At 44.6% G+C, this 24,108-nt stretch overlaps 1 protein-coding gene across 1 annotated transcript in view; it reads right to left on the reverse strand.

Moving 5' to 3' along the window:
* mmp24 (matrix metallopeptidase 24) overlaps window positions 1–24,108 on the reverse strand; it is a 71,685-nt gene that overhangs the window by 12,033 nt on the left and 35,544 nt on the right. The window contains 4 exon segments of the mRNA XM_070842104.1: window positions 8,730–8,944; window positions 11,580–11,741; window positions 22,386–22,590; window positions 23,450–23,549. Coding sequence (XP_070698205.1) covers window positions 8,730–8,944; window positions 11,580–11,741; window positions 22,386–22,590; window positions 23,450–23,549 — 682 coding nt within the window.

Genomic DNA, 24,108 nt, shown 5'->3' on the forward strand with positions numbered 1-24,108 from the left:
ACACGCCTCATTCTCACACACTACCATGAAAAGACACAACATCAAGGCAGAGGACAAACCCTAAATGAACTTAGGGCCAATGGTTACTGGATTATCGGTGGCAGTAAGGCAGTAGCCCAGTACATAAGACAGTGTGTTCCCTGCAGAAGAGCTCGCAGGCCATCAGAGGAACAGCAGATGGCAGATCTACCCAGTGACCGAGTTGACCCCTCACCACCGTTCACCTACTGCGGTATGGACTGCTTTGGCCCATTTTATACAAAACAAGGTCGCAAGGTGAACAAACGGTATGGTCTCCTCTTCACGTGCCTATGCTCCAGAGCAGTCCATGTAGAGATGTTGGAAGACATGACAACGGATGCACTGATGAACGCTTTACGTTGTTTTATAGCCATCCGTGGAGCTGTAAGACATATAAGATCAGATCAGGGAACCAACATTGTCGGAGCAAGAAATGAAATGGAAAGGGCTCTGAACGAAATGGACAAAGACAGAATCGCTGCATTTCTGGCAGACAGGCAGCGTGACTTTCGCATGAATGCCCCAAGTGCAAGTCATGCTGGAGGCATATGGGAAAGGCAGATTAGGACAGTAAGAAGCGTACTCAGCTCTGTCCTTGCAAGCAGTTCTGGAAGATTGGATGACGCTTCTTTAAGGACGTTCCTTTATGAAGCCATGTCCATTATTAACAACCGTCCACTTACAGTGGACACTATCACTGACCCAAAAAGCTTGGAACCTTTGACCCCCAACCATCTCCTGACAATGAAATCCTCAGTCCCACTGCCTCCACCAGGCAAATTTATCAAAGAGGATTTGTATGCTAGAAAGCGTTGGAAAAGAGTGCAATATCTGTCGGAGCAGTTTTGGAGCAGATGGAGAAAGGAGTATCTTGTCAATATCAATCTAAGGCAAAAGTGGCTCACTCCAAAACGAAATGTGAAAGTCAGTGATATCGTCATTGTTAAAGACGAGGAGCTCCCTCGAAATGAGTGGAAGCTTGCCAGGGTTCTTGGAGTGCATGAAGATGATGATGGACTGGTACGAAGAGCAACGATACAGTTGGGAGAGCGGAAGTTAAGAAAAAGTGGTGAACACCTTAGCAAACCCTCTATCCTAGAAAGACCCATTCAGAAGTTAGTTGTTCTTGTAGAAAGCAGCTAGAAATTCTACATAAGACTGAGATCTTAGGTCATTAATAACTAATGCCTCTCTAGATTGAGATAGGAAGGTAATTATTTATCTCTTTTGCAAGGAACAGTCTAAAGTTTACCTGTTGGTAAATGTAATTATACAAGTTAGTTTCAAAGGTAAAGTTATAAACCTTTATCAATCACATTGTCTTGTTTCTAATGTTTTCTGAGGGCTTTAGCAAGTTACTTAGAAATCACCTTTGATTTAAGTCATGGAGAGTGTAACATGTTATGTAAGGTTACCGTTGTATGTGTTTGATTATTCACTGATCAAAGGTAATTTGGTGGGAGTGTAGCTGATGCTGATTGAGCGTCCTTAGGTTGCCATGACAACAAAGCAAGCTATGAATTTTACGATCACCAAGTAAATTTACTTTCTTAAAGCAATGTTGGAATATTTATTTGGTGTACTTTTGGTCATTGTCACCTCATAAAATAATTGTTTTAGTCTAGTTTTTGTTTATTGTTCGTTCTGGTTGATAAAGTTGCATTAAATGTCATATGACGTACGGCACAGACGCAAGGTGCAGCGCGGGAGAGAGAGAGAAATCGGGCGGGTTAAGCAGCTAATTTTACATCCCGTCTGTTCTAAGTTGTTTTCTGTTGGTCATCCAGGCGAACACGGTAATTATCAATTACAATAAATGTCAATGAACTGTATACTTTGTATAGAAAGAAGCGAGAGATAAAGGTATTTGTTTATTGCCATTTCAAGATTCAAATGTGATTTTGTCATGTTTGTGGTTATAGTTTTCACGGTGTACCACCAAGTGTTCTTCCTTCAGTCAAGATTAAACCTTGTGGACATCAGTATGAATCGTGGACTCATTCAATGACCAGCAGCTACAGTGTGAGTTGGGTTAATATCACCTGTATGTTCCGCTTCAGTGAAATAAATAACCGGAAGTTACGTCCACAATAAGGTGGATAAAAGAAGGAAGGAGACGGATGAGACGGATTAACCAGAGAGAGAGAGAAGACGGAGGTAAGATAAAGTGAGGTAACTGGAGTAAAGCGTAAAGGAACAGGAGGCCTGGAGGAAAGAGAAGAGAGGAAGCAAAAAGAAGAAGAGAGGAAAAGGCAAAGAAGAGAGAGAAGGAGGAAGAGAAGGCGGCGAGCATCAATCTTTGCTCATTACCATTTGGCTTCGGTGAATCTAGGATACAGCAAAGCACAGTCCCCACTGAGTTCCCCACACACACACACACACACACACACACACACACACACACACACACACACACACACACACACACACACACACACACACACACACACACACACACACACACACACACACACACACACACACACACACACACACACACACACAGCTAATGCTTTTCTGTGTGAACCCAAACAGAAAAAAAAAGTAAATCAATACTTCACATCCAGCAAAAGAAACCATGAGTGTTTCTCACCGAGGAAACATCCCATAATGAGCGTCTCCTCTCAAACGCCCACTGGCTCTCAGTGCTCTTTATGCCTTAATATGCCCCTGTCCTAGAGTTAAATGGGAAAGAAATGTGGCCTTGTTTTGCTGATCGATGCCAACGATGATGCATTTTTAAAGTTTCAGAAACGCTTTTGTTTCTTTCAGGTGTTTCTGTCCTCCGCTGTAGAAGTCTGACGTACCATCACTCCACCCCTCTGAAGAATCGTTTGGAAAATCAAACTAAAGGCTCTCGTGAAGCGGTATTGTATCTGCCTGTTTTTTTATCTGCCTGTCAGCCACTCCAAGGCCGTGTTCAGACAGATAAGAGCACAACAAAACAAAAAAAAAAAACACAGCGCCGTTTTTTATCTGAATGAGGCCGCAGCAGAGCGCTCGTCCTCTGCTGTAACACACTTCTGCACTGGCCGGTAAAATAATGCGATTAAAGTTATTGTCTCCTAAATTGTCCTCAGGTCAAATTGTTTTTCCCATTCTGGCATAAAACTGCATTTCCACCCTTTCAAACTATGATCGCAAAGCAAGTGCACATTTCAAAGCTTTTATTGAGAACCTGCAATAACAGATTTTTTTAATTTCACACTCCTTGGAGCAGCGGTCAAATCTTCACTCCCTTTTAGCTCCAATTTTGGTCTCCACCATCTCCTCAGGCGGGTATGTGGCTCTTTAGCTGCTAAACGCTGCACTACATTCACCAGCTCGTTATTCTATACGTTATAATTAAAAAAACATATTGATTATAGACAATTTATGCACTTTCACAAACATTACAAACTCCTTTTAAGCACATTAACCCTATTTTTCACTTTTCACATTTAAGCCTGCGCCTCAGTGCAGCCTTTAACGTGATTGAGACTTTTGCTGTGGCAGGTGCGTCTGTTCTCCCTCCTGTTCAAACAGACGTCCAGCAGATCTGGCCAGTCACACCATTTATCTAATAAGGGACGGGCTCGATGTGACCACTGTGCAGATGAGTGCCACTGAAGCATCTTTGTAAACGGCTCAGATGGCTGCTGCTGACGTGAAAAACATTCGGTTGAGACCACTTTCGCATCCACGTAAAGCTTTTGTTGATGAGAAAGATGTGTTTGACAGGATTTGATCACAAGTCGCTGCTCTCATCGGTTGTAGGTTCATCCAGTTGTGCCCAGAGGCGTTTTGGTCACTGCCCGTTAATCAACGTCTTTGGAAATCGAAAATTAACGGAGAGGTTCAAGACGAATTTACATATGGGAATTGGCCTGGTGATGGAGGGCTAGATTAAGGCAGCGCTGGCTGTGTAGATTAATGAGTGATAATTGTTAACAATGTCTATAAAGTTCATTAAATACCTGTTGTCACCACACCGCAGAGGGATCGGCTCGACTCTGGCAAAGCAAATAGATGATCACAGTGCAAATCATTAGACGTCAGAGGCGTCTTCTGGATGTAGCTCCACACAAGACTTTAGGAAAAACTTCATTTTAAGAAAAACTTCTGGATACTAATCTGGATACTGGATATTTCAATTGTTGTGTAAACAGGAATGGAATAAAGGGAAAGCCATTCATTCATTTTAAATTTAAATAACATAAGTAACGGGCAATTTTCCAAAATGCTGATCTTTATGAGCTGTCAATTTTACTTTAAACATCTTAAATAGAGATTCTGGAAAAATGTCGCAAAAGAACTTCAAGAAGAAGAAGTTCAATACGACTCAAAACAATAAAGACAGATCCAGGCCTATTCCTTCTGAATATCCCTATGAGGCGGTTACCTTTAACCGCTGCACAGCTGACCTTACTGGAAAAACTTTTGCTCCTAGCAAGACACTGTGTTCTTTTACAGTGGATAAAGGAGAAGCCTCCCTCAGTTACTCAATGGTACAAAGAGACTTTCCAAGTTTTTCCCATGGAACACCTCAGTGCCTCCTTGAAGGGGAATGATAATGTTTTTTATCAAATTTGGCAACCATTTCTTAATTATCTTCCTGATGACCTTCCTGGTCTGCTACAAAAGGGACGTCCTTCCTTTGTTTTTACGAGTAAACGACAAGCTTTGTAATGATATTCGTTTGCTGTGTATCTTGTTATCAGGGAAGGAAAGGGAGGAAGTATAGATGATAATAATGTAATCCATGTGTTGGTATGTGATGACCTTGTGCGCTGATTGTAGTCCTTGTCTCTCTTTATTGCAATCTGTATATTTGATTGGATGGATCTTGTGCTGACTGGTTCCTTATTTTGTTCTGTTATTTAAAATCTAATAAAATATTGTTCAGAAACATCTTAAACAGCTAATTTCTTGTTAATTTGTAGCATTTATAATTTTAGGGAGGCAGTGGGAGGTGCTTGAACCTACAGACCCCACGAGACATTCCTGAACAACACTGAAACACACACCTGCATGCAACTAACAGGTACTGACCCAGTTTGAAAGAGCTGATCCTCATAAAACGTATATGCAGTAGACATATATTGTACACCTGGGCCTAAAATATCTCCACCTATATCTCAGTCAGGCTCATCGCAACTGCAGCAGCTGCTCGCTTCTCCCAGTACGACAGTGTTCGGTTATAATGATCCACTTAGTTAATGTTCCTACAGCTGCGATCGCTAAACGCTGACATCTGAGGTGACCGGAGTTAAAACAATGGTCTGCTTCTGCGGTGGCTTTTTATTCAGTTCAATTTTCACAGATTACAATGCAGAGCAGACGTGTACCAGACGACAATGGGGACAAAAACTAAAAGTTGATCACCTGCAACACATGCTCATCTTATTCTCTACCATCTGGTGATGTAACCTGTGCAGAGAAGGGTTTTTTTGTGTGTGTGAAGTAATTAAAGGAGTTTATCACTAAGCCTCTCAACATCTATGGAAACATGCTGAATGGATGATTAAGATTCAGTTTTTTGCAGCCAGCACACCATATTCCCTTGTTAAACATTTACGCAGCAAACTGCAAGTGGCTGCATCACAGTCTTACTTACATGTAGACCAGAGGGCTGCATTGGGAGCGGTCTGCTGAGCGCGGTCAAAAAAATAAGAGAAGGGATTTTTGCAGGATGAATATTATAGCACTGAGTTCCTTTATGCGTGAGTCAATGAACAAACGCCACGTGAATCAATCAAACAAGTGCTCTTACATGGCTGCGAATGAGGCGCTCTGACCCTGAGCATATTTCGCAGACGTTGCCATGGATACACACACACGGTATGGCGGCTCATAATGACCCAAACGGGACAATCGTTTAGCCAAATGTCTGAATCAAAGTGTTGAAATGCAGAGGAGGAGAGTGCCGCGTGCATTAGAGGACTGCAGGTCGCAGCTTTGCCGTGGTTACGGACAGTAATGGTCAGAAATCCTGCAGGAGCGGGATTTAAAACAAAAAGCAGTCCTGTGCAGATTGAGATGAGCAGCGGTTCTCATCACATTCAATGACAAGAGACTGTTCACACCAGGAAAAAAAACCCGTAGTTTGAACTTTTGTCTTCCCTCTGTGGGAGTTAGTAACTCCAGTAACTCCACACCAACACTGGATTATGCTAACTTTATGCCTATGACAGATGCCTACAACACCAATGGTCATTCGTGTTTGTCCTCGCCACTGATAGCTTTCTATTTTTGACTGAAATCCTTCCTCTGAAGTTTTCTTTCCTTGAATGCTTCTGAGGTTTCTCTGCTGTAGCCTCCTCCATCACTACGCTTGCTGCCCCCCCCCCCATCAGCTCTGGTGAGCCAAACGCTGCTGGCTGACGTAAAATGCTTCACTACCGGTGCACCAGCGTGGAAGCGTCGCCACAGACACCGGGTCTGAAACTGCTGCATACTTCGAAATAGAAAAATGTACCTGGCAGCGATGGGCTTAATCAGCACTGTGTGAACTCGTTTCTTGAGGGCTGGAATGCAACCGACGATCACGTCCATGTAAAAGTGCTGCTCTCCAGCTTTAAATCCAGCTGTGCTTACATTTTCTTAACAAGTGTCCTCGTGATTTGCCCCCTCCCCCCCAGAAAAACAGCAGAGCTTGGTTCTTCTTTTCCAACATGAGTTTCTGCTCAGTGACAAAGGCAGAAGTAGCAGGAAAAACTCAGACTGAACTTTTCTCACCTGCCTCCATGAACCAAACCACTTAAAATTTAAACACACCTGACACACAGTCTTTCTGAAATAAGTTAAATCAGCACAGTGGTAACCAGTAGAGAGGCTGAAACAGCGCTGATAAGATCTGGTCTTGATAGAATGACAAGATAATATAAAAGCGCATCAGGCTGAGAGAGAAGAGTCCAGATTTTTGGGATGTTTCTCAGTTGATAAAAACGTGACCGAATGGCATACGGCCTGGTTTCTGTCTGGAGATTTAACATTTGTAGACCGAACGCCAAGATGTTTCTGTAAAATCACACATCAATCGCCAGCGAGACCATGCAAGGAGCTGGTCTGGGGTTCAGGGTCTCGCTCACGGACACGTGGACCAAAGGAACCAGGGATCAAACTACCGACTCACACACAAACACTATTAGTGCGTCAGGCTGCCGGTGCTGTGGAGCCAAAGGGATTAAGGCTAAAGACACTTTTCTGTGTACCAGCTCCCTTAATCTGGACTGACAAAGCTTTTACTTTAACATGACCCAAGTCAGCGACAGACAGACGGGGAAATGAGGCTGTTTGGCAGGCAGACAGACAGACAGACAGGAATCCAGCAGAGAGGAGACAGACAGGTACGGACAGGTGAGCAGATGGAAAAGAGAGAGACGCACATCGACAGGGAGGAAGGCGGACAGACGGAGAGAGCGAGACGGGTCTGTGACCTTTTCTAACATTCAGTTTAAAGATCAGAGACATCAAAATGGATTTTTCTTCCTCTTCTACGCTGGTCACACACACACACACACACACACACACACACACACACACACACACACTAATATTTCAAACACAGCGTTGTCTCTCATCTCTCTGTTGGACATGAGCCAGTTTAACATTAACATATGATCCATACTGTGCATATTTATGTTGACAAAAATAAACGGCCGCTGTCTGAAAGGAATAACAGAGCTGCGTTCATCATTGACAACCTGGAAGCACGTGTCTGCCGCTAACGACCGGAGGCTAGGTAGCACCATATGCTGGTGTGCCGACTCTTTCATCTGAAGAGCTTTGCTGTAGTATGAGAGCACACATTTTTAGCACGGCCGGCCCCAGTGGGAATCGAACCCGTAACATTGCCAGTGTTGGAGCAATTATTACTTTCTGAGCTACAGAGGAGACCTTAACTCACTCGCGGCCGCTTGGGTCCCGCCTGCTCCGCGCTTAATGTTCAATTAAGTTTTATCTAAATCCCCCAGTGACGCCCTGTTTTATATAGCAGCCCACAGCCGCATGACTCCCCCTCTGTAACAACTAACACCCATTAATTACACAGACAGCATCCTCTGAGTATGTGTGTGTCTGCATCACAATACACTGTTGTGCACCTTTGGAAGAGACGTGCACCCTGAGACAAGCTTTCTGAGAATTATGATTCATTTTTGTGATATTTAATTTCTAAAATCAGAAGTATTTTACATATTTTCCTGCATTCTGCATTTCTGGAATCTGTGGCAAATGGGCATTAACGGCATATAAGTTTTCTTATACACCAGTAAAAAGGTTTCTATACTGAGGGTCAGTTTTAATAAGAAAATACATTGTGCAAATGTGCACTGGGGTTTTCATTGAGTTTGCGACCACAGACCGCAGCTCATTATGCAGTCAGCTCCTGGACTGATCCTGGTACTGAACTCTGGCCGCGAAAGAGAGCTCATTGATTCAGATCAGAGGTGGGATTTCCATAAGATCACTAGGATCAGAAGAGAAATTATAACACGGTGAACTGATGCTCATGTATCACAGGTAAAAAGCAGCAGCACCAACCAAAAACATAGATCAGGTTATCTTGGGTTTACGGAAACTCGTCAGAAAGAGTTCACACCATGTCTGTGAAGCAGTTTGCTGCAACAGGCGCTGCAAGCCTCCACCACAAACACACACAAATCTCCAGACAAAGCTTTACACTTCGCCGACACAGCTGCACATTCACCATGTTTTTGTTACGTCACCTTGAAGACAAACATCTCGCGTCTGAAGAAGGCCACAGTGTTGAAGTTGCCGTCACAGATGTTGGGTTTGCCGTTTCCAGGCAGGGCAGGCCGGTCGCCGGGAGGCCGCGGCGGACGGGAGTGACGGTCATGCTTGCGTTCGGAGGTGGAGTGCGTCCGTCTGGAAGGTAAGGTGGGTAACGGCCTGGTGGGCTCCAGCATGGCTGTGGGGATGCCTGGTTCAAAACATCGACAAGAACGGGAATTACTCCAGTTCAAATATTGTTTATGAGGTTTATGGGACAATGCAGAACTTTTCCGATCACAGAAATACAAAGATGCACAACGATTTATTATTTTTCCATTTGCAGAAAGCGGCTATTTTTCCGATTCTAATCAAAATCTGAAAGACAATTACTCCTCAATATTCACAATGTCAAATTTCAAGAAAAACAATGCATCTATTGTTCAAAACGTGACTACTTTGTCGGCTGAAGAGGAGCCATATTCTACAATTAACTGCACTTGCACACCAACAGCCTCATTTTGAAATAAAGCCCTTCACGAGAGTGGATGGTTGGTATTTTCAGGTGCTGGAGCGACAGAGCAGCGGGGCAAATAGGATAAACTCTCAGCAGACACAATAACAGGCTTTGTTATCCACACTGAACACAAGTGCAGTGGAAAAAGACCGTTGAGCGCACTGTTTTGGCCGGTATTTCCCTTCAACACTGACTCAAAATGTCACCCGTGTATTATGACCTTTAATGTTAAGATCAGTTTTTTGTTCTGAAGGAAGAAGATAACCTTCCTGCTTTGAAGCTTAAAGGAAACCAGAGCAATGAAACTAAAGCACAAAACAATTGGATGAATAAATGTCATCGATACTCTGCAGGTTTAGGTTGGGCATTTGTAAATACTAATAAAATATTAAATACTTAAGGTCTTAAAATGTCAAGTAGATGGAAATATTCTTCTCCATCACATTATTTCTGACCTTGCAAACGTGTTACTTTGCGTTTCTTTTTTTCCTGCTCCTTTGCGTCTTTATCAGAGACAAATGTTACGCTACATTACAACAGAAGCTGTCAGAATTATTTCAGGGTAGACAGAAAGCATGTCAGGAAATGTGTCAGCTCCTGACGAGCCTTCGCTGTTCTTTGTTCACTCACAAAAAAAAAAAAAAAAGAAAAAGAAAAGAGTTTACTGAAATGTGAGGCATCTTCTCTGAAAAGGAACAAAGAGTCCCCGGTGTAAACACAAAGGAAAAGACACAAAGTCAAGCATTTTGTTTTCTACATTTTTCTCTTTTCAGGCAAAGACCAGCACTGTATATTGTTTATCAGCCTGACCCTGCTTTACAGTCATATATATTCAGCCAGAGCGGCGCTCGGCTGTTGGCCGCTGGACAAGACTTCTTCATAACTCAGCCACACACTGGGCTTTGGGATGAATAATTAATGTCCTAGGTGTGCTGCTTTTGCAAGTTTTTGCTTTTAGGTCTCAAGTGAAGCCAAGTGTATTTTCACTTCAAGTCTCGGACTGAAAGTGGAAGTCCTTCAAATTTTCATGAAATCAAACCCATTTTTGATACTGCTCACAGCTGGCATTACTTCTGCCATAGACATTCAGTGTATTTGGATGTAATTACCTCTCTCTCTATAAACTATAGGTTGTATTACTAGTGGCGGAGTCCGCCATTGCCGTGCTGGATTCAAATTGCATTCACACACACATGGAGTTCACTGGAAACAATGCAGCATGTAATCCAGTGTTTCATCGATATCCTCCTCCCTGTTCACTCTCCTACAGCCATGTCAGAGCTGGATTAAGTTACTGCTAATGCTAACACAACTCTTCCCTCTGCAGCCGCTTCACAATTAAAGATGTCAAACAGTGAAACACAAGAGGCTTTTATTGTGAAACACTCACAGGAGATACTATGCATCACTCGGGTTAATGATGGCCGTGATTGTTAATCAAACATTTGTCCTCAAAACAAGACAAAGGTCCTTTAAGTTCAATTTGCTGTCAGTGGATGAACTGTAAATCTGTCGGGGAGTAATGGAGGAGTAAGGAGCACCGGCAGTGAGCCGTTAGACGACAGGCTGCACACCTCCACCTCCTTTTACTTACTCCACCTCCTGCTGCTGTGTGTGCAGCATGAAGCCAGTTGGAGGTTGTAATTATTATTGACCGACTTCTTTATTATAGCACCCGCAGTTTGTTTGGCTGCACTGTAAACAGACACACCAGATGCTCTTCAGTTGTATTTCTGACACAGTAGCTCCTCAATGAGTGTTTGCTGTAGTATTAAGGTGCACTTGCTGTTACCCTGGTAACCACAGATTATCCAAAATCAGGACTAAAATCTTTTTCCATCAATCTCCAAAGAATAAATAAAACAGTACAGTTTCAATTAGACGTTTGCGCTTTGTGTTTTTTGTAAATTTAAAAAAATTTGGGCAAAATAAAATGTGCAAGTTTGCAAGAATATTTCTCTGTGAATAAACTCCGGCTGATGAAGATTATTTAATTAATCAAGCAGCACTAACATCACAGCTCTCTCACCTGTGAGCCACACGGACCCTGTGATGTTCGTATTTGTCAAAATGGTGTCACATTACAAAGGTCCTCAACTGCAGCGGAAAACTGAAAACCCTTTTTCGGCATTTTTTTCTCTTAATGAAGTGCTCATGTTGAAACTGTGCATAAAAGATCTGGTTGGAAATGCACCAGGACTCTTGGACCAGGTCATCTTGACTAATTAGCAAAATCTTGGTCAACAGACAAAGAAAAGAACAACAAGATAATCTTAAATGATTAAAACCCTGGCAACAAAGCTCCGTGATGAATAAAAGGACGACTTACCGTAGATTTTCTGTATGCCCTGCAGGTCGTCCAGAGGCAGTTTGAAGTTGTGTGTGTCCATGTACTGATAGAAAGGAGCCATGATGGCACTGGGATCGTTTGAGTGCTCCAAACCCAACGCATGACCCAACTCATGGACCGCCACCAGGAACAAATCATTACCTGGAGAGGGAGGGAGGGAAGGAAGGAAGCAGGGGAGGATACGACGGAGAGAGAAAGAGAAACAAGAGTCAGATTTACGGAGAAAATCAGGAAAGGCAGTCAGACAGTGAAAATATGGGACATGAAAAGGGAACAGGAGTGGAAAAACTATGAGATAAAAAGAAAGCCAGAGTGAGAAACCACTTTCAACATCACAAGAATCGCTTTGTGCCGCTGGCAGGCCTTTCCGCTGGTTTTTATTCAGTAAAAAGTTACCAAAAAACCCTCAACATCTCCCTCCTGCCTTGAAGGGAACAAAGCCTCCCCAGTGTAAACACAACAGAGAAGACCAAAGACACAGCGTCTCAAACGCTCTGCAAAAGTGAGCTAAAGTTGGTCTGTGATGCTGTTGACTCATCAGCACTGTATTATGAATCTCACATCAAAAGAAAAATCTGTGAGAAATGGAGGCGACTGTCAGCTTGTGAATCCGAAGCTCCCATTTTCTAAAGTCCAGCATGAGCCACTTCTTCAAACGCTGCTGCTGCTGCTGCTGCTTGATGGGGATTACTTAAGAGTCGGGCGAACTGTTTAGTGCCACATCAAGCAAAATCCACAAATTCACACTTACACAAGATGAGATTTTAAACTTATAATCTGTGAATGTATAAGTGATGTGCTGCTGCTCGAGAAAATATGTTGAATTTGGGACATGAAAACATCCAATTGTATTCACTCAACAATCGTGTGTGTTATTATTTGAACGTTTCTGCTCACAAAAGATCACATTTCTAGTCTTTTACGTACGATACATCTGTTCATACACCATTCATGCACTGCAACCGCCAGCTTTGTGCATTCACCCCACAGAGCTTCGTTTTGGGACACGAGGAGCCGGTGATCAAATCGTTGATCTTCTGATTGGAGGACGACTTGCTCAACCTCTGACCCACTGCCGTCCATGAGACGTGCGAAGAGCTGACTTTCACATTAAATGTTTTTTGAAAAGTTTGAAGTCTGTTGCAACAGATTCAACTAAACTAGGCCCCGTTCACACTTGGACCCCGCTGGATTAGAGAGTTACACCGGAGGAGCCTCGTGTAAATGAGTCAAAGACGCATTCTCGATGGTATAAGACGAAAGTGTGTGACTTTATAAATAATCTTTACTCCTCTCAAGTGGAACTGAGTCAGTAAGAAGTCTGTGGAAACGAGAAATGAGCCGCTGTTCTCTCGGTCTCGATGCACCGAGCTGCTGCAGCGTTTATCTGATGTCTGATGAATGATCTGTGGGAGCGATGCACATGAATGAGACCGTTTGGAGATGATGAACTTGTCATTCATAAATCTGTTAGTTAGCTAGATAACTAAAGCTAACATGTCGACACTGAACTCATCAGTAAAATGTTCCCTGACAGCATTTAATTTATTTTCTGTCCAAATATCCAATCTGGCATCACACATCTATATCAACTACAGCATTATTAAACATCTTTAAGGTGACGTTTAGGCGCCGGCAGCACTTTTAGAGAAAGGTTGCTGTCTTAGTTTAATACAGAAAAAAAAAAAAACAGTAATCTGGTTGTTAACATCTAACAAATCTTTTGCCAACCACAATAAAAATGGTTTTGTTGCTCTAATCTAAACCCCCTCCGTCCCCCCATCCCCTCAAAGTTCTCACTCAAAAATATTTGTGTGTATTAAACAACTAGTAATAAATCTAATCTCTAAGAAACATGTTCTTGTTTTATCCGACCAACTGTCCAAAACCCAAAGATACATATTGATTTTCTTTCTTAAAAAGGTTACAGATCACTTTTTTTGATTAATTAATTGACTAATCACTGCTGTTATTGTTTCAACTAAACTGCTAAAACTCATTCTTCTTCTGTCATTAGGTGTATTACGACCACTCTTGACTGATGTAAAAGCATGTTTATCCCATATTTCATGATGTTCTATATATTTTATATCGATATGGTAAAAGACTGAGAGCAACTTTCCAGGACTGTGATGACTGTGTGAGCTAAAGACACACAAACAGGCCCGACAGTGATATGAAGAACTTGTTTTTGTAGCCATGCTTGGATCAGGCTCAGGGGACGGGAACATGGACTCGGCTGTTATACCAGTTCCTCTTTTCAACCATGACGGTTCTCAAGAGGAAAAATGTGTTTCCTAAATTGTTTTTGGTATGGACAAAGGGGGACGTGATCTGGCTGAGGCAGAGATGATGATGGATGAGCTCACTGGTTAGGCGAGCGCTTCCCTTATAAAAGGAGGCTGCGTTAGATTGTATTTAGATCTTTATCGGTGCAATAAACGTCTCCTCATGTACAGCAGACGACTACGTCTCCGTCCCTTCATTATTTGATGTTGGCACAACTGTAACATCAGATCCCAGGACACGATCACACACACACACACACACATATATGTGGCTAAATTTAAATCAAATCTGGATTTTAATCCTGATATGAGAGACACTTGAAATGACAAGTGGGCCTAAAATGTGTAAATGCTGAAGGATGTTCTTAGAGACGACAGAGATGATGACAGATGATGAAAAAACAGGAGGAGGAGGAACGATTCAGGCAAAAATGGAGGATTTGGATTATTCCTTAAAAAGGGATGATTAGCTGAAGCGCCCCATAGCAGTAAAAAAAAAAAAAAAAAAAGACCCCACGTCTACCATTCACACTGCTACTTGTAGTCCTGTTACAACTAATCAAAAATAGCAAGAATAGCGGGCTGTGTTTTCTCGAATGTCATGTTTTCCTGTGGGGTTTGTTAAAACCGGGCTCTCTGTCACAATCTTAAGAGCTGAGATTCTGAGCTGCTGTCACACACTTAATGACTTCTTACGGTCTGAATGCAGAGCTCAAATTAATACATTTCATCGGCTCAGTAATTGGTTTGACTCTGTTTGAACCTAATTACAGAATATAATTATCTTTTTTTTTTTTCTTTACCCCGGCTGGTGTGTTTGAAGATTACAGCGTCGGTGGCCGGCAGCTGATGTAACTGTAAGGATGGTTGGAAGTTTCTTTCAGCTCTTTTTTTCGTTAATGTTCTTTTCCTGTTGCTCTTTCAAATGCAAACAGATGTACAATCAATACTTTTCCCTCTGTTTTCCCTGTTGTCACCGAGACAGAATGGCCTGCATGTAGTCTAAAGTTTGCATTCAATAAAGCCTTTATTTACACTCAATATCCTTTCTTTTCTACATTTCTACCGATAATTCTGAGAAAAGATTAAAAAAAACAAACAAACAATCAGTCCAAATTGATTGAGGGAACTATAGTGTGTGAAAGTGGTGTAATTCTTCAAAAGCCCCAATTAAGAAGAGTTTTCTTAAAAATAAAGCGTGTTGGACTGCACAGCCATAAGAAGCAGCTAAATTTAAGGTTTTAATATCCCATGATGCAACACATGTTGTCTTTAGAGGCTTTTTCATGCTGCCAAGGGTGAAATCTGGGGTTGAAACACAGAGGTCAGGGAATATTTTGACAAATTATATGAATATATATGAAACAAATCCTAGGAACTGTTCCTATGATTGTGCTCCTCAGATGTTGAAGCTGGACCCCATCACCACTGGCACCACTGTTGCCTTCACTGCCCACATCTTTTTCAGCTTCTCATGTTCCTTCTTTCTGACGTTGCTGTCGCTCAGGATTGTTGCATCCGTCAGCACAATGCCAGTCTGCATCTGGAAGCCCCACAGGATCTTAGCTCGGTCATTCTCAACCACTTCTTCCATCCTGACCGTGGGACTTCCTGCCCACGCTCGATGCAGATGTTCCTGGACACTATGCCAGCCACGTGGGTATGGTGTCGCATGTTCGCTGCTCCTGCCTGCATCTCACACCCTGCGATCTGGATTGTTTCAGGAGCATCCTGTCCGGCGTGGTCGACCCTCTGTGGTCCTGTCCGGTGTGGTCGACCCTCTGTGGTCCTGTCTGGCGTGGTCGACCCTCCGTGGTCCTGTCCGGTGTGGTAGACCCTCTGTGGTCCTGTCTGGCGTGGTCGACCCTCCGTGGTCGACCCTCCGTGGTCCTGTCCGGCGTGGTCGACCCTCCGTGGTCCTGTCCGGCGTGGTCGACCCTCCGTGGTCCGTCCGGCGTGGTCGACCCTCCGTGGTCCTGTCCGGCGTGGTCGACCCTCCGTGGTCTGTCCGGCGTGGTCGACCCTCCGTGGTCCTGTCCGGCGTGGTAGACCCTCCGTGGTCCTGTCCGGCGTGGTCGACCCTCCGTGGTCCTTCCGGCGTGGTCGACCCTCCGTGGTCCTGTCCGGCGTGGTCGACCCTCCGTGGTCCTTCCGGCGTGGTCGACCCTCCGTGGTCCTGTCCGGCGTGGTAGACCCTCCGTGGTCCTGTCCGGCGTGGTAGACCCTCCGTGGTCCTTCCGGCGTGGTCGACCCTCCGTGGTCCTGTCCGGCGTGGTAGACCCTCCGTGGTCCTGTCTGGCGTGGTCGACCCTCCGTGGTCGACCCTCCGTGGTCCTGTCCGGCGTGGTCGACCCTCCGTGGTCCTGTCCGGCGTGGTCGACCCTCCGTGGTCCGTCCGGCGTGGTCGACCCTCCGTGGTCCTGTCCGGCGTGGTCGACCCTCCGTGGTCCTGTCCGGCGTGGTCGACCCTCCGTGGTCTGTCCGGCGTGGTCGACCCTCCGTGGTCCTGTCCGGCGTGGTAGACCCTCCGTGGTCCTGTCCGGCGTGGTCGACCCTCCGTGGTCCTTCCGGCGTGGTCGACCCTCCGTGGTCCTGTCCGGCGTGGTCGACCCTCCGTGGTCCTTCCGGCGTGGTCGACCCTCCGTGGTCCTGTCCGGCGTGGTAGACCCTCCGTGGTCCTGTCCGGCGTGGTAGACCCTCCGTGGTCCTTCCGGCGTGGTCGACCCTCCGTGGTCCTGTCCGGCGTGGTAGACCCTCCGTGGTCCTGTCCGGCGTGGTAGACCCTCCGTGGTCCTGTCTGGCGGTAGACCCTCCGTGGTCCTGTCTGGTGTGGTCGACCCTCCGTGGTCCTGTCTGGCGTGGTCGACCCTCCGTGGTCCTGTCCGGCGTGGTCGACCCTCCGTGGTCCTGTCCGGTGGTAGACCCTCCGTGGTCTGTCCGGCGTGGTCGACCCTCCGTGGTCCTGTCCGGCGTGGTAGACCCTCCGTGGTCCTGTCTGGCGTGGTCGACCCTCCGTGGTCCTTCCGGCGTGGTCGACCCTCCGTGGTCCTGTCCGGCGTGGTCGACCCTCCGTGGTCCTTCCGGCGTGGTCGACCCTCCGTGGTCGACCCTCTGTGGTCCTGTCTGGTGTGGTCGACCCTCTGTGGTCCTGTCTAGAGTGGTAGACCCTCTGTGGTCCTGTCTGGCGTGGTAGACCCTCTGTGGTCCTGTCTGGCGTGGTAGACCCTCTGTGGTCCTGTCTGGCGTGGTAGACCCTCTGTGGTCCTGTCTGGTGTGGTAGACCCTCTGTGGTCCTGTCTGGTGTGGTCGACCCTCTGTGGTCCTGTCTGGTGTGGTAGACCCTCTGTGCCGTCTTTTGACGCAGCCTTTTCAAGCCACTGGTGGGATTTCTTGATATCTTTGTCGGTGGTACAGGCCGTACAGGCCGGCTTGTCCCTCCATGAAGGTTCATCCTCCTCCTCCTCCTCCTCCTCCTCCGCATCATCAGGTTGCTGCTGCCTGAGGTCGGGAAAACCCCACCGCTAAATGTGTGGTCACAATCAAATGTCACGATAATCCATCCAATTGTTTAGTAATTTCACTAAAAACCTCAAGGTAAATCACATGGTCATCAAAGTCATTAGGATTCATCCTCTGGGGAACAAACTGTCATAACAGTCGAGTAGATGTTGAGATATTTCAGTCTGGAACAAAGTGGAGGATCAACACAGTGTGGCCAGTAAAGTAAAGAAGACTGGGTTAATATACATATTTTACTCTGTACTTCCCTGTTGTTTGCTGATGATGTTCTACTTTTCTCACAGGTCGCTCTGCACCTCTGATCTCTGTATACTGCTTTCATCCCTCTCCTCTGCCTTCTTATAAGCTCTCCTCCTCCTCCTCCTCCCTTTATCTCTCCGCTCCCTATACCTCTCATTCTTCCTTGTCGCAGCAAAGATAAAGATGATTTTACAGCACAAGACGTGCACTTTATGCACGACAGCTTGAGGGAACTCCCAGTGGGCTCTCTCTCTCTCTATGCGTCTCTCTCCCCATCCCCTTGTGGTTGGTCTACAGGCTGCTTCGGCGCCCCGCGGTGACGATAACGGCTTCCTCTATCGCGTTTGCCGCCGCAGTTGTCTGCGATAAAGACGATGTTTGATATTACTGCGATGAAACCTGTCTCTCAAGTAATCCACGGTTTGACGTGTCCACAGAGCTGCTTTGTTCAACCCGAGCTGCTCTCCTGCAGAGACGATCGTTTGCGGCAGAGAGGAGTTTGCATGCCAGAGATCATTTTGAACGGGAAGACTCCTGACAAATCACCTCCATCTTTCAATTCATTTCTGTCTGGAAGCAGGTCCACTGTGAAATATTTATTTCAATTAGCAGACAAGAGCAGATTTATTCAACACTCGCTCCGTCGCTTATACAAAGGATCAAGTGTGCAAATCATGAAAAATAAAAGGAATTAAAGCTGCAAGCAGCGTTGGAGGGCCCTCGCACCTCCGTACGCGTCGGGGCGTGCGGCGGTTTCGTCCCGTTGCTGGACTCTGACCCTTCCACGCGGTTCAGAATTTCCATGTATGTTGGACAGTGCATGAAGGAGTTACATGTCACTTCCTGTGTCCCCTATGTGACTCTCATCAGACATGTGAAGTTTGGTGCATATTGGATCACGTACAGTCAAGTTATTAAAAATGTCCTGTTTGATGGCGAGTCATGGCGAGACACTGAACTTTGCCAGCTCGCCACGCCCAAACCGTTAAAGTTTTGTAGAGACCTTTGATAACTTTTCATCGTTGATGCCTTCTCTACCAGCTGACCAAATTTGAAGTCGATTGCTTGAACCCCCTCGGACTAGTTCGTTCATTTACGTCCCCTGTAAATCGCCAAAAATGCATGAAAAATCCAATATGGCCGACTTCCTGTTGGGTTGAGGTCATCGCTCCAAGAGACTTTTTTTTCCGTCTTGAAGAGATACACGAACCCACCGAATTTCGTACATGTACATAAAAGTTCCGGGGCTGAGTTTAGGTGGCGCTACAGAGCCATTTTGCCACGGCCATTTGCAAAACCTTTAAAATACGTAATTTTTCGCCATGTCTGAATTTTGTGCAAATTTTGGTGAGTTTTCGTGCATGATCAGGTCCCCAAATTAGCATTTCATTTCGGAGAAGAAGAATAATAATAATTCCTTGCATTTCAACTATGTTTTTGGCCCCCTGGTTGCCTGTTTTTTTTTCCATTTGATGTATTTTTTCATCCCCTTCGTGCTCGGGGAGTATGAGGTCCGTACACCTCTTGGTTTCTGGGTACTGGCACGTTTCCTCCCTTGCACGTTTTTCCCCCACGCAGTTTCAATAGGGTCCTCGCACCGCTTGGTGCTCAGGCCCTAAAAATGAAGAGTTTATATTAGTTAAACTGAGCTCAGGGTGAAAATCTGAAAACAGGCAGAGACTCACGCTACTTTAAAAGAACTGAAATGTTATATAATCACATTGAGAGTCGCAGTGGTAATTTCAGATTTTAAGCACTTATTGTTCGGCTAATGTTTCCGTCTCCACCACTTTTGTGTGTGTGTGTCTCTGCCTTTCTAGAGGATTATGGTCCTTTTTTTTTTTTTTTTTTTTTTACACTCGCACAGATCATACAGAGACAAGTTGTCGACTCTGTCTAAAGTGCAGATGTGGCAAAATGTTGTGAGCCAAAGACATTTCCTACAGATATCCATTCCTGCGTGGCCTTAACCTTTACGCCTCTGAAAAGACTCGTACAAGCGAATGATCACAGCTTCAAGGACAAGTGCCAGTGCGGAGTGTGAAACCCATAAAGACGCTGTACCATCAAAGAGTGGAAGCATCCTGACAGTTTCAAAACATGCAGACTTTCCGTTCTTTAACATCAGGCGAAAAAATGGATTTTAAGATATCCGTCTCGTCTGCACTGAAGTCAGGATCTAACAGGAGCAGCCGGTTTTTTTTAAAGCATCCGAACCGAAATGATCCCTTCAGAATAAACCCAAGCAAAACAGCCACCACAGACGTAACATAAGGTAGACAGGTGGACAGGTAGACAGGTGTGCAGATAGACAGACAGGTCGGCCGTCCAGTCGTTTCATTGGAGCTGAACCTTAGTAGACTTTTGCAGACGTATGCGTGAAAACATTCAAAGTTGAATTTGGAAGATAAATGTAACAAACTAAACTAGACTAGCCAAGCATGGTACGGTAAAGCTTCAGGGAAGATGGGAAACACTGGATCAACAGTTCATGTATTAGCTCTGAAAATAAGGGAAGGGATGTAAATCTAAGCGCTTCATGTTCCACCAACGTGAACGTCGTTCTGAAGTACCGACGGCAGAACAGGAGGCAAATCGTTTGCAGTTTCGGCAGCTTGTGTCTCCGATGTGGACACTTTTCTCGCTTCTGTCCTCCAGGTGTTAACAGGTTAATCCCACTAATGCCGTCCCTCAGCGGCGGCAAAAAGAAGAAATAAACCAGGCAAGCCAAAGTGAAAATGAGGGCCGTTTGTCCTCACGACGTCCTTCTGAAGCCGAAACCGTGAATTAGTTTTCGCAGCGTCTGAGAACTTCTCACTATCTTGTTTCTAATCTTTCAATTACTCTGTGTGTGTGTGTGTGTGTGTGTGTGTGTGTGTGTGTGTGTGGAGGGATTTTAGAGATAAAGAGTGGTTTGTGAGATCACCTGGGTGACTGTGCACACACACACACACACACACACACACACACACGTGTATGTACTTTACTTGATGCAAAGCAAACCAGCAGTTTAACAAGAGGACCAGTTTAAGAATGCACGTATACACAACTCACAAAAAGTTAGGGATATTCGGCTTTCGGGTGAAACCTATGAACCTGATAACCTTTCCAGGTGAACTTAATGTGACCTTCTCTAAACCTTTGAATGCACATGTCCAACTGTTCAGTGTCTCAGTACTTTCTGCACCAGCTGCTGTTCTCTAACAAGAAGCTTAACAGCAACATTCACAACAGGTTTGATCCATGAATCCACCAATACATTTCCTGCTTCAGTTAGAATTGGTATTTAAACAGTCCTCCTCATCCTGCTGTTCACATTCTGACATCATGAGACCAAGACGACACCTAACAGTTGATCAGCAGCACCTCAACACTGGAGGCTTCAAACAGGAAGTCCTCAGACGGAGGTGTTCACTGAGCTTAGAGGGTCACAGAGTGTCATCAGGAGGTTGGAACAGTGATACAGAGACTGGAAGAGTCACAGAAAGGAGAGGAGTGGACGTCCTTTGGCCACATCCCAATTTATTGAGACACTGACATATTTTGTTGTGGTTTACCTACCACTGTTGGTAGATTTTCTTTCAATAAACTGTTTAAGATGAAGAAATCACCAGTGCATGCTTCTACTTAAATGTCCTACTTTCATGATATAATATCACTGTAGCATTCACTTTTTACATTTTCCATAAATTTCACCTGAAAGTCGAGTATCCCAAACTTTTTGTGAGTAGTCTATGTGAAGTATATGTTACTGCTGTTCCGGCTGCTTTAATGACTGAACCCTGAGAAATGTGACTGTGTCCTGGGACAGCTCATACTGGAACAAGACTTAAACACTTGTTCTAATGTGGTGTGGCAAATTTAGAGCTTCTCTGTCAAAGCTAATTCTCTTTTCCGCTAATCTCTCAAACCAGAACACCCCCCCCCACCCCCAATCACTCTCACTCTCTCTCTCCCCCCACACATTATTTATTCAGGCAGAGGGAATCTGGCATAAGTCATTTGTCAAACTGAGATAGAAGAAAGGGGGAAAAAGAAAAACTACAAAGTGAAGAGTTTTTTTTCATCCAATGACTAAACAGTGTGCTGCTCAAAGATAGCGGAGCAGCGTCTGAGGACATCTTCACACATGAGGCGCTTCGGTTGCAATTGCTATTTATCAATAATTGAAAAAATAAATAATTGAATCAGTTGGTATTTCTTAACTGTCAATCACTGTGTTTTCACTGGCTGCAATTAACTCGATTCAGGCAGCTTAATGAATAAGAAATGTCCGTGTAAACCAAGGTCATCCAGCAATAACAGTAAAACAATAAAACAAAATTGTGGTTATTTCAAAGATAAAGAAGAAAGTTTATATTATTCTCCATTAGTACTTCCATATCTATGAATTTCCTTGCAGCTATGAACTCACACGAATCACAATAACTCATCATCAGCTCACTTTTCCAATACTTTGGCTTCATCGTGCTAACGAGCAAATGCTAATATGCTAAGCTAAGGATGTTAGCGCCATCACTGTGAGCATGTTAGTATGCCGACATTTAGCTTCGGCACTAATCTGAATTCTAGAGGGACCAGATGATTCGCAGGCAAACAGAAGGTTATCAGGGTTGTAATCATGACTATCACTGTATCATTAAGCACTGAGCAGGATTAAACTCACTGAGCAGTGCAGGTCAAAAAAAAAAAAAAAAAAAAAAAAAGGGAAACCGCAGAAGCTCTTTAAACGTCTCACCGTCGTGGTTGGCGTTGCCCAGCGTCCAGGGCTCGTCGGAGTCAAAGTGTGTGTCTCCTCCGATGCCGGCGCCGGGGAAGTAGGCGTGGGCCAGGAAACCCCCCTCTCCGTCGAATGGAGAGCTGTCACCGTGGAAACCGGAGGCGAAGAAGATCATGATGTCAGCCTCCTTCCCCTCGTTCTTGATCTCCGAGTACGGCACCTCCTGGACGGGACACCAGAGGAGCAGAGTGGAGTGAGAAGTGACACCAGAGGAAGGAGGCCGATAATAAAAACACTTCATCTCACATCAACAACTCATTTTCCTGATTGTAACAAGATGTTTCGTCATGATTATAAAAGTCTATTCCATTCTTTTATAGGTTTATAGTTATTTTATACTTAAGTAGTTTGGTTCTGCATGTTCCTCAAGGCTCCCTCAGCTTTTCATCCCCACTTTTATTAAGGTGAAGGTCTGAGAAGTCTCAACTAAATACCTTCCTGTGTTCATTCATTCATAAGAGCAGGTGATAATAAAAGGTTTTGCCAGAGTAATCTTTATGTGTTTCTCATTTCTTCCCATCTGTGACTATATATTTTTTGTGTTTTGCATATTTCAGGCTCACCTTTATCAGTGTTCTCGGTTGTAATAGTCAGTTCTAAAGATGATTGGATGTGATAAAATAAAGAAGTTAAAAGCCAAGACACAATAATGTGGCCGAAAATAATACTATAAAAACAAACATCCAGAAAAACGAGCCATATTCTAATGTGATTGTCAAAGAAAGATTCACAGATGATATAAAAAATGAGAAACTTAAACACATTATCTTGGCAAAACCTTTTTAATCGCCTGTTCTTAAGGCAAAGTTCAGAGTTAGAAAAGGACCATTTATCATTCTTTTAATTTCATTCTATTTGATGCATGATGTAGGAATAAACTAAATCAGCGGGGCATTTACAAAAGCACGAGGCGCCGACACATGAAACTGTAACAGAAGGGAGCATCACTAGTATCCATCACGTGTATCTAGTATTTGTTTCAGCAGCAGCAGAAATATTTGCCTCCTGCGGTTTCCTCTGACCTGGAAGGAGAGCGGAGTGACAGTCTGCCACACGTTGAAGGCTTGTCGGATCGCTCTCTGGGTGTCCTTCTCTCCCACTTTGGGGGTGAAGTTGGATATACTGCAGGAAAACAAGAAAAACATCATTAAGCGTTGGCTACGACTGCACAGAGCACACGAGCAAGACCTCAGGGGTCGGCAGACTCCAGCAGAAGTGCACGTCGGACGATCGAACGGCCGGGACTGACCGCGTCCGATAAGGACGTCTCTCTCAAGCTCCTCTTTTCATTCATTAGACGACTATTTGTTTCACTTTACGTACGTACAAAGCCATGAAGAGACCGTCCCAAAGCGTGTGGCATGTTTATATATTCACAACAAATGGACGGTACTTGTATGGGTTCCTTTCTGGCCTCAAAGTGCTCCAACACTGAAATTCAACACATCATTCGCACAACGATGGCAGGTTGCCATGGAATAGGTGATCACTCACACACTCAGATCAAACCACAGCTTTTTGGGTTCAGCAGTCTCATCCAGGCGCACGGTGACATTCACAGATCTCTTTTTTCAAACGTACACGTTACAGTTTGTCATCATCTGTTAATACATGAACTCTTTGCAGGTTCGAGTGTCATACGCACAATATTTTGTGTAACCAGCAAAACATTTGAGGCAGT

This window comes from Pempheris klunzingeri, chromosome 2, assembly GCF_042242105.1.
Source record: "Pempheris klunzingeri isolate RE-2024b chromosome 2, fPemKlu1.hap1, whole genome shotgun sequence".
In the NCBI taxonomy this organism is placed as follows: domain Eukaryota; kingdom Metazoa; phylum Chordata; class Actinopteri; order Acropomatiformes; family Pempheridae; genus Pempheris; species Pempheris klunzingeri.